General features: G+C 36.7%; 1 protein-coding gene across 1 annotated transcript in view; it reads right to left on the bottom strand.

Moving 5' to 3' along the window:
• Positions 1 to 12,042, bottom strand: part of NIPBL (NIPBL cohesin loading factor) — a 185,663-nt gene that overhangs the window by 99,628 nt on the left and 73,993 nt on the right. Inside the window, exons 6-7 of the mRNA XM_010725357.3 lie at positions 11,974 to 12,003; positions 10,746 to 10,839 (exon numbers count right to left, since the gene is read on the bottom strand). Coding sequence (XP_010723659.2) covers positions 10,746 to 10,839; positions 11,974 to 12,003 — 124 coding nt within the window. The remainder of the gene's footprint in view (positions 1 to 10,745; positions 10,840 to 11,973; positions 12,004 to 12,042) is intronic.

Here is a 12,042-nt window from a genome sequence, read left to right as displayed (position 1 = left end):
AAAAAAAAAAAAAAAGAAAGAAAAAGAGAGGATGGACCAACAGGCTCCAGCCTGCTTTTGTTTAAACAAAGGAAACATTTCTCTGATCCCATTCATCCACTAGGGAATACTGATCTTCAGAAAGAGGTGATTGAGGCATTGTTAGTCATTCTGTTTTAGACCATTGTAAGTCAGTACTTCTAAAAACATTCAAAAATTTATTGGAAGACAGGACCCCCATATACTTCATTCAAGAAACACTACTAAATAAGTAAGCGGATTTATTCTGCAGCTTAAATTTATATAGTAGATATTTTAAGAAATATTAATCATTAAACAATGTACTGGTCTGTAAATGAAAGAAAGAATAGTAAGTCCTGCAAAGCTTCAGTTCAAATGAAAGTTGTTTCCTTACTGACAACTTTGCAGCCTGCTATATATTAGTTCCTCTCTCTAATGGTGCATTCTGTGAGATGCGTATGTAATGCTGGGTATCTTACATAGTTCTCCCTGACAGTGAGAAACAAACTCTATTTTACGCCAATATCTACAATGTTGGAAAGCCCTGTTTTGATTCATCCTGATTCTCAAGACTTTTCTGCTACTTCATTTCACGTCCTCAAATTAGATGCAAAATACCAAAGTCCTGGCTGCATCCTACAAAACTCTCTCACTTGCCTTCCACCAAATTTCTGTTCTTGATATGCATGTAGATGTGTGCACACACATATCCTAATTACCATCTCTTTAGACAATAACTTACAAGACTGTCTCAGCATAAAGCATAGCAGAAATTGTTAGCTATTTATTTCCTTTAAGATAATGAGTACCATTAGGTGGAAACTGAGGCTGCATTTTGTCTACAAATATTAGAGGCAGCTCAAAACTTTTCAAAGAGGATTTACTGACTCTTGAAAGACTTAACTGAATATCTCTGAAACTGAAATATTGAAATGCTTTTTGTTGTATGTTCTCTATTGTTCAAAAAGAGGACAAACATACGATTCTGCCCTAAAATTTTAAATAAATATGACAAGATCATTATGATTTGGTATTATTTTTTTCAGGCTGAAAAATAACACTGCAGCACCAGATGAGTGCAGATGAAGTTTTTTTTTTTTTTTTTTCCTTAATCTGGTTTAATCTTTGATTTGACTTGGAGTTGGAGGTCAGAAGGATTTCAGTATATTACATTCAGCATACTTAGAAAATGAAGAAATAAACTACAGTCTTCCCTCTGCCAGGCAGCACTACGAATAGCTATCTTCCCCCTGAAGGCATTGAAGGTAAAGTCTATAAGCTGCATTTTAAACGTGTATGTTCTGAGATATTCAGAGATATCTAAAGATGACGTTAAGCCTTTGGCAATAAATGGATGTAGGCAGTACAATACCTAGATTTTGAAGCAATTGGGGAAAAAAACATGTATTCTGGATGAGTTTAATTGTATCACAGATGTTAATAGTTTTGAACACATATCACACACTGAACACACACCACACTGTTGGATGCTTAGACTTTAGACAAAACATCATTCATTAGACAGAAAAATTTTGCCTACTGCTACTGAAGCCAGTCTGGAATATTTCGTACGGGCAAAGACTTAAAGCATTATACATCTGAGAACAAAGCTCTCACAAGTCTTTTTGACAACAAAAGAAATGTTTTCATGGAAAGAATAGACAGACAGATATGATACGTTAGCTGAAGCAGTCAAGATTACAAAGCTGAGAAGGTAAATGATGTCAGTATAGTAAAACATACGATGAACATTGGAAGTGACCTCTGTGAATGACTCCACTGTCATAATATTCTTTTAGAATACAGAAATATATAGGTAGCTTTCCAGTCTAAATGTAGAGCTGTGTACTAATTCGTGAGAAAAAAAAAAAAAAACAAAACTGACTTTCTGTTGTTGAATTTCCATGGTAACAGTAAAAGAAACTTTACCAAACTTCTTTGTATGGCAAGAACATACAAAGATTGTGAGATAAAAAGAGACTTTCCTCTGATTTGGGAAGGTCATTCTATCATTACTGACCGATGATGATCCAGATAATGCCAAATATAAATGACAAGTAGGTAACATCATGTGAATTAAAGACTCTACGAAGAACAAATAGACCCATAAACAATACGTCTATAGCTTCTCTTTTACAAAGTCATCCTGACCACTCATGATAACCTAAGGATTGGTTATATCAGTTTTCTTAGTGATAGATGGCACTGAGTATGGAAGAAGTTTTACAAACTGCGTTTGCACTTTTGACACCTTTTTTTTCTCCTGTAAGTTTCATATGATTTTTTTCACATCCTTTGTAATGCAAGTAACTACAAAATGCAATTACATTAACACTGACTTAGTCACCTTAAGAAGTTTAAGTTTCAAAAATACTTTCCCTTCCCCTACTCCCCCATGTGAAATGGCTTCACTTGCTCACTGTACAACTATAATTCGGGTAGCAAAGAAATAAGCTTCTGTTCAGGAGGTTACACACATCACTGATATCTAAATCTTACAGTTTTTGGACTGCATACTTTCTAATTATGTCATAGTACTTGCATCTTACCTAAACTTTCATGATACTTTCTCTGATCATCTTGGAGCCTTTCTAGAACTACTTGCCTGTCAAAGTTGGTGCACCAAAGTTCCATCACTAGTCACATTCTTGGTTGTAACCCACATGATTAAAAAACAATTCTGAAGGTGATCAGGAACATAGAACTCATATTTAGAGGAATTACTAGCTTTTCAGTCATATAACAACAACTCCAAAAGATTCACTCCAAACAGTATCTTCATTTTCCTTTAAATCACTTTCAGGTAAAGGTTCCCAGATGTTCAAAGAAAATCTTTCACCAATCCTACATGCTGTTTTGCTGTTATGCATCAAGACCAGAAAAAAAAACAAAAAACAAAAAACTAGTGAACAAACAAAGACTAATGTATAATCCTTGCTACATAGTTTGCTTCTGGAGAAAATCACAAGTTTTCAAAGTGCTATGCCTTTTAAAATTCATTACAGTGTGATTCTCCAGACGTTAACATAGAACATTACCATAAGGAAGCGTGCTGCCTCCCTGTAATTAACATTTCTAGGAAACTTCCTCATCTGATGCACTCCTCTGATTATTAGCCTTTACTGTCAGTTCAGGCCAGCGCTGAGAGAACTTGAGGATTACCAAAAAAGGACTTCTGGGGACTGGGGTAGTTAGTGAACAAAGAGGGAGCAGATGTACAGGTGGTATTTTCCTGTATCCCTGTGGAGGCAGGGAGGGATACTTGAGAGGACCAGGAAAACTCATCTCATAAATGCATGGCTAAGAGGATGGTGCATTAACAAGAACTTTGGTTTTTTTTGACCATGGGATGGTTTAGTCGTGCCTGGCCTGATGGCCACTGATGTCTCAAAGAGAGAAATGGATCCTAGCCCAGGAGCAGAGTTTGTTGAGATGGCTTTAAACAAGATAAAGGGTGCAGAGGATAAAACCAGGCCCACAAGAGATAAGCCTAAACGAACGATGGATTTGGGGATGAGATAAGGAGTTCAGATGAAGTGCAACTATGCCAATGCGCTGAGCATGGGCAACAAACAGGAGGAGCTGGAAGCCATCATGTAACAGGCATACTGTAGCTTAGCTGCCATTACTGAAACATGGTGCAATCCTCCCACAGCTGGAGTAATGTAATAGATGGCTATAAGCTCTTCAGAAAGGATAGGTGGGGAAGGAAGAGTGGTGGTGTGGCTCTCCATATTAGAGGGTGTTTTGATGTTAAGCTCATGGCTGGAAATGATAAGGTTGAGTCTCTAAGGGTAAGGATCAAGGGAAGGGCTAACAAGGCACACGTCTAGGTGGGAGTCTGTTATAGACTGCATAACCAGGATGAAGAGACAGATGAGGCATTCTACAAAGAGCTAGCAGAAGCTGTGTGATCTCCAGCCCTTGTTCTCATAGGGAATTTCAGCATCCCTGCTTTATGTTGGAAATATAATACAGTGCAGAAGCAGCAGTCTACGAGGTTTCTAGAGTATATGGAAGATAACTTCCTGATGCAGCTGGTGAGAGAGCCAACCAGGGGATGTGCTGCAAGATAAGCTGGTGTGGAAGAAGATTGGCGTGAGTGAACAAGGAGCCTTTCCTGAGGCCCCAAGAGACAAAGAGAATCTGCTTCCCGGAGAAGAAGAGATGGGCAACTCAGGGAGATTACAAAAAAGTTGCTAGGACATGCAGGAAGAAAATTAGAAAGGCAAAAGCCCAGTTTGAATTCAGCTTGGCCACTGCGGTAGAAAAGAACAAAAAACTGTTTTACAAATATATTAACAGCAAGAAGAGGACTAAGGAGAATCTCCATCCTTTACTGGATGTGGTGGGGCACTGAGAATAAGGAATAGGCTGAGGTTCTCAATACTTTGTTTACACCTGTCTTTAAAACAGATCAGTTACCTTCCAGCTACTCTACCCTGACCTGGAAGTCTCGGATGGGGAGTAGAATAAACCCCCATGATACAGGTAGTTACAGAACTACAACTCCATCTGGACTGCCACAAGTCCATGGGGCTGGATGGGGTCCACCTGGGGGTACTGAAGGAGGTGGCAGAGATTATATCCAAGCCACTTTCCATCATCTTTCAGCATGTCGTGTTCCAGAGGGCTGGAAGCTTGCCACCGCGACTCTTATCTACAAGAAGGGTCATAAGGATGATGCAGGCAACTAGACGCCCATCAGCCTGTCCTCAGTGCCAGGAAAAGTTATGGAGCAGACCATCTTGAGAGAGACGTGCGGCACATGCAGGATAAGTGGGGAACTGAGCCGAGCCAGCATGGGTTCACGAAAGGCAGGTCCTGCTTAATCAACCTGATTTCATTCTGTGATCGAGTGATCCACCTGGTGGATGAGGGAAAAGCTTTTGATACAGTTTGCCCAGACTTCAGCAAAGCCTTTGACGCTGTCTCTCACAGTATTCTACTGGAGAAGCCAGCAACCCATGGCCAGGACAGGTGTACCCATCGCTAGGCAGAAATCTGGCTGGAGGGCCAGGCACTGAGAGTGGTGGTGAATGGAATGAAATCCAGCTGGATTCTGGCCAGAAGTGGTGTTCCTAAGGGGTTGGTATCGGGGCCTGTTCTGCTCAATATCTTCTCTGATGACCTGGATTAGTGCACTCTCACTAAGTTTGCAGATGACATCAAGCTGGGAGAAAGTGACAATCTGCCTGGGGGTAGGAAGGCCCCACAGAACAATCTGAACAGGCTGGATAGCTGGGCAGAGGCCAGTGGGATCAAGTTCACAAAACCAAATGCCAAGTCCTGTACTTTGGCCACAACAACCCCAGGCAACACTACAGGCTTGGGGCAGAGCGGCTCGAAGGCTGTGTAGAGGAAACAGGCTGATGCTCAGCTAAACATGAGCCAGCAGTGTGCCCAGGTGGCTAAGAAGGCCAGTGACATCAGAAACAGTGTTGCCAGCAGGAGCGTGAGCTCACCATCCATACTGTACTGATGTTTGTCTGTTGGGAAGGCTCAGAATCTGTTGCTGACAGAATCTGAGGAATATTCACAACTTACTGCCAAAAGATCTTAAGAAACAGCAATTACACTGAGCAAATGGGAAGAACAAAATATTTTTTTTATTTAATATGATCTTCTTAATCACCTTCACATAAATTGAACTTTTTCATTATAATGAAATCAGACAAATTCTCCCTGAAAATCTAGCTAAAACAATCTCACAATCAATAATAATAATTTGTGCCTCCACTCCTCTAAAAGCGAAAACACAGACTCTTGAAAAGACTAGTAAAGGACTGTCTAGTGTATTATGCACAGCCTGTATAATTTCAGCACATTCTAGGAGAACAATTTCTCTGTAAGTATTGAGAGAATAATTAAGAGGTAATATTCCAGAATGAGTTTGCTAAGAATAAATATCCTCAAATCAAAATAATTTGATTTTATGAAGTGGTGGGCTTTAGGAAATAAAGAGAAGTTAATGCCACATTTGGACTTAAGCAAGTCCGAGAATGGTCCAAGAAATTAAGACTTTCTAAACAATTTCTCATAGCAAGTTCACAAGCAGCTGAGGAAAGTCTGGGCAAAAGAATCATAAGACCGCAGTACATCATGTTGGAAAAATGTTTTCAAAGAAAGAGTATCAAGTTTATGGTAAAAATGGGTGAACAGAACGTGAGCAAACCAGTGCAGAGCACAGTCCTACGAGTAGCAATAATAAAATATTTGTCAATGTCACAGCTTTCAACTTTTTTTCAACTAATAGAATTAGAGATTACCTTCGCTAACCTAATGATTATACTGAACTTCTCGGTGAGTTTTTGGTTGAGACCTTCATTTGTTTTTAAAGAAAGAAACAAAATTACAATTATCTTTCTACTGAAACAAAATAAATGGAGTAAGAAAAAGCACAAACTTTACTCATCTGAGAAAAAGCAATTGTAATAACAAGACAGGAAGATGGACAAACTCCATACAAAGGCAGCAGTATGTTTATAGCAGCTTGCAAAAATAATCTAATTTGTCACCAAAGAGCAGCTGTTTTCTCATTTGTAGTAGGAATAAAATACAAGATGTCATTTTCTAACTACTCCTCTTTCTAAGTCTTCAAGCTGATATGCGTACAACTTAGGGCAGTACCACATCAAGACAAATAGACAAAATATAATTAAAAAAACACAAAAGACATTTAGTGGCTTAGAAATGCTGACTTATGTAAAGATGATAGAAAGAAGCAGCTCTGTTCAGTCGGTAGATTAGATGGCGGAAGATATTGTACTGTTTTTGATAGGTGCATGAATGCTATGTGAAAAAAAAAAAGGGACATAAATTGTTTTTCCTTGATCACTGGAAAGAAATCAAGAACTGTTATTCCTAACTCCAACAAAAATGTTTCATGTAAAACATTAGGAAAAGTGATTCCTAGCAGTTTGAATTCAAACAGATTGCAAGAGAAAATAAACCACTGGTGATATTTTAGCAGAAAACTAGATGGGAATTATTGGGAATGACACTAGTACAGCTCATTCAGGGTGAGAGTAAGAGATAAGAAACCCTCAGTTCCTTTTGTGCTTTATTTTCTGAAATCTCAGAGTCTTTCTCTGGAAATCTTCCCAAAACTTGTACTATATATTATATAGTCTATCTATATCTAATCTATATATATATATAGATTAACAAACTATGCTGATGTCTATTTTCAAACAGTGTAACTTCATTTAGAATTCAGACTTAAAAGGATAGTATACTAGACAGATAAAGAACACAGATTTGGGAGTTTTCTTGGAAAATATTCATTTTCCACATATTCTTTAAATAAATTTCAAGGAAGAATCCCACCACTTTCTCCACAGTTTGAAACACCGTATGAAAAGAATTCAGGCTGCTCCAGCTTAGAACTGCTGCATTTGGAAGCATTCTTGCGTAAAAAGTTAAAACTTGAAGAAGTAAGAATGAACACTTCTTTTGACCCTGCCAGAAAACACTTCAGAATGAATTTCTTCCACCTTTCATTCAAAGGAGAGAGGAAGAGATTATATTCTTTTGTAAGTATCTTTGGCAGCACTGAAGTTTGCAACAGAGATTTGAAAACATTTGTAGTTCTCCTTACAATCCATTATATACAGAGACCAAGTAGAAAAGAATCTCTCCGGAGAAGTCTTATAAATACTTGAGAAAGTAAAAGCGATCTTGCCAAATTATTCAGAAAATAATCAAGTACCTCTGCTACTTTGGAAGACAGCAGCTTCTAAAAAAAATTTTGGATATGACTGTACTTCTCACTGTCTTATAAAATGTTGGAAAGTTATGTTGAATTATTTCCTGTAAGACAAACAGTAATTTCTGGAGGAAATGCAAGTTATTTCTGGGGGGAAAAACAAGGTGCCAAGGTTTAGTTCAGTAAGAGTTGTTGTTATTTCCTACAAATGTTTCCCTAGGATTTCCCAAAATTGTGTGGAAACAGGACTGTAAAAATAAGAGCTCTTCTCTTTGGAAAGCAGTGGTTTAAACCTCAAGGAATACTTTCCTTTATACAAATCTTTAAAAGTTGTCTTTAAATATGTATCTATATATTTTTTTTTTTCCTCTGCAGTTCCAGAATGGTAGGAAAGTAGAACAAACAGACAAAAGACTTTGATAAGTAATCCATTTTGGGTAATGGATTCCACAAAGTATATTATGAGAAGAAGGAAAAAAAATAAAAAGGAAAAACAGAAGGAAATTTCTTCTTCGTAGAAGAATCATAGGAATGAATTTTCAATGATAACTGATAAGGCAGTAGACAACAGCAGAAAGTAGAGCCAGAACTCTGTTTTCATACTGAGAAGACTAAAATTTATACTAACAAGGAAGGATAAAGTCCAACCTAAAACTTCCTGCATAAAATTTCAGCTGCTCTGGAACTTTTACTGGAGCAAAAGAAATGAAGCAGTAATTTCTGTATCAGAGAAACTGTACTCCATTTAGTAATTGAACAAATAACCCAAAGAACAAATATAACTTGTCCCCTCTCAAATATTTTCTTGAGTTACAAACCAAACTTACTCCTCATTCAATTTCTGTCAATTAGACAGCTATCATTCAGTTTTAAAATGATTCAAGACTTTGCAACCGCAGTCTCCAAATTACCATATGCCTTTGCTATTTCCATGTCAAAAGTACAGAAATGTTCTTGCAGCTTATACTTCTATCTTCAATAATTCCCTCACATTTCTATACTACATAAGAAAGTATAGATATTGTAATACTCTTCCCTGAGATCTATTTCTTGGCTCACATCTAGTGCCATTCTTTCTGTCCTCCTACACAATTACGTATTTTGCTGATTTTCTTTATCACGGTTTGCAACATGTCAACCAAACTTTTAAAGGCTACTGACAGCAGCAATGAAAATTTCACAAATTTATAAGCACGATCAACAACCTTCACTTCAAATCAAGCCAAAAACTCTAATATATATACTCTAAGCAGTCTTGTAATTATCTAGATGTCTTCAGGACATTTATAAAATTAGATTGGCGGAAGTAAATGCAAGGTTCTTGGAGCATCAAGAACTCATTCTCTCAATCAGGATTCATTAATCTCAAAGAAAGCACAGTGGTACCACCACTAGTAACAGTATTTCAGTTATGCGCTTTATCATCAAGAAAAATAAATCTTACAGGTAAGTCAATTAAAAAAATACCTCTTGAACTTTTTCAGTACCCCTAACGCTGAAACATTACAACATGAACAGTAGAATCAGACTGTTTTCAAGAAGAAAAAAAAAAAAGAGATCTCTTCAAAATGGGTTCTGAGACAGCCAATTTAAACAGCTGCAACTTAACAAAAAACAATTTAAATATTCTTCTGTGAGTAGTTATCACATATCTAAATGGAAGAAGCTTAGTTTCACAGTGTTGTGAATGTTCTACAAACATGGATTTTGTGTAATTAGTTTAAGAAAAACAACCACGTTTAGTCTTTGGCATTTATACATGTCTTACAAGTCCTTTAGCACAAGATCTCCTAAAATAATGATGCCGCTGGCACGCTATACAAAATAATTTTAACTTGCATTTCAGTCGCATTTTTTTTTTTACATCACTGCCAATATACATATATATTAGATGAACCACAGAGATCATTTAGTAGTCACAGAATCAAAGGATAATTCAGTTAAGGCCTCAGAAGGTCTATAGTCCATCTGTTAGCTCAAAGTGGGGTGAGCAAAGTCAAATCATTATGCATGGTTTTATCCTTGAAAATCTCCTGGAATGGAGAATGCACAGACTCTCTGGACAACCTTGATTGACTATCCTGATAATTAAAAAGGTTTTCCTTATATTCAGACAAAACCTCAATTTATATTCATTTCATCTCATCCTTTTTCCAAACCACTCTGAAGAACTTCTTCACAGGTTTGGGAAGGCTGCTCTCCCTGACTCTGCAGACGTGATTTATCCAAGCTGAACAAGCCTAACAACCTCACCGTCTCTGCAGTCACTCCCTTCTCCCTATCAACCTGAGTATCCAGAAATAATCAATTGTGTTCCAGGGTTAAAAGGGAAGAAAGTACTCTTGTACCTTTCTACTATTTCCGTATAACACATAAGCACTAAAAACCTCTGCTACCAAAATACATTCAAACTCCTGCTTCACTAAGTCTCATGCATCTCCATAATTGCTTTTTAACAATAACATTATCAATAGTGGTATGCTTTCTAGATTTTAGCATAAAGAATTATTTTGAGCAGATTTTTTCTGTTCCATTTCAACTGACATTTTGCCCTATTCCTTCTCCATAGCTAAGGTGTTCAGGCTTCATTTATGCTATGTGTATTGTGTTCATCGAACTACTTTCAATTTCATGATCTTTAAATTTGATGATTGCAATTAAGACAAGAGTTGCATGTTAAAACACTTTTGAGGTGGTCTAGAGTTCAATACTCGTAATGCTGCCTTGAAACTACTTGTTATGCAGAGCAACTGAATCCATTCTTATAAACAATTCAATCCTCACTTTAGAAAGGATTTTGAATCCTTCTGTCCTCCATTAATTTAAGATATGTTTTGAAGTACCATTTATCAATTTTTGGACCTCCAGAAATTTCTTCTGGATGAGGGCTCAAAATAATTTTGTTACTGAAATCTAATTACATACTCCTTAATCCTACTGGAAAACAGAATTCAGAAGGACTAACTAAATACCTCTTTAAACTCTCAGTTCCTTTAAATTAAGAAAAATACATTGACACATATGACTTCTAGACTACCTTTAGGGGTTCCATCACTTCCAGCTGGAGAACAGACTGACTGTGGTGACCTCAAGGAAAAAGATGCAGCATTTCTTATTGAAGGATCGCCATCCTAAAGTGACAATAATAAAAATTATCACTATAAGCATGAATATTTCATAAAATAAAGTAAAATTAGTACATACATTGATAAAATTGATTAGCTGAAAAAACACACAATAAATATTATAAAAATATTTATCTATATGAAAATCTTTACAATTTAGGCTGTAATGTAGTAATGTTTCAGAGCACAAGAGCTCTTAGAAGAAACAATCACCAGAATATGCACAGAAAAATGCATTCATATGCAAAACTTTCTTGTTACAACCAGTTATAGCAAAAGCTTGATAAGCAGAAGTATGAACTCTATATAATAACAATTAAAATTGAGCATAAAAATTAGATTTTAAAACACATTAAAAAGTTTTTTCACTTAGCCTACTCCTAAAGCATATCTAGAATGTCACCACAGTTTTACATTTAAGCAAACCAACACTTCATATTCACACCCTCCAGCATACCAACCACACATCTGGACTGAACAAAATCTGTAGCACCCCCAGTGAAGCATCTGAGACATATATGACACATATATGAGTGTATATGACACAATTTGAGTGATTTTAGCTAGTTAATTGCCTTTCTAGACAATTTTATGGGAAACAAATTCATGGAAATTAAAAGAAATTCCACAACACAGCAAAAACAACGACAGAAGTTTTACTACTCTGCCTTTGCACAAAGCAACTTGCTTCAACGAAACTCCTACATTCTGACAAATTTCATAATACATACCAATTACATTGTAAGAGTGTTCATCCTCTATCTTTAAGAATGTAAATGTGACTTTTTTCCCTCTATCATTATTTCAAAATGAAATACGAAAATCATTATTCAGATTCCCAGCTCATATGATCATTTTCCTCAAATCGCTGTCATGGAGCCCTCTGCTGGCCAAGAATATATGAAATAGATTTAAACTTTGATAGAACAGTATTTCCTATCATAAGCACTGTTTTTTAAACAATGATAGGATTGCCGGGAGGAAAAAAAACACAAACAAATCAACATCCTTTTTAACTATGAGAAGATAATTTCTGCAGTTATAAATTGTATAATCAATGGATATACAGATGGTATATATATATACCCAGTAGCTTGGCAAATATAATATATATTGGAGTAATGAGAGAAAGTCACTCACCCTGTCCTGGGCTTGCGAGATGAACTCCAATGGAGCGGATCTCCAGAGAGATCCTTCCCCACTGGCAGT

The sequence above is a fragment of the Meleagris gallopavo genome, chromosome Z (assembly GCF_000146605.3).
Source record: "Meleagris gallopavo isolate NT-WF06-2002-E0010 breed Aviagen turkey brand Nicholas breeding stock chromosome Z, Turkey_5.1, whole genome shotgun sequence".
NCBI lineage: Eukaryota > Metazoa > Chordata > Aves > Galliformes > Phasianidae > Meleagris > Meleagris gallopavo.
The sequence above is the reverse complement of the archived record's forward strand: the minus strand, read 5'-3'. Positions and strand labels throughout refer to the sequence as shown.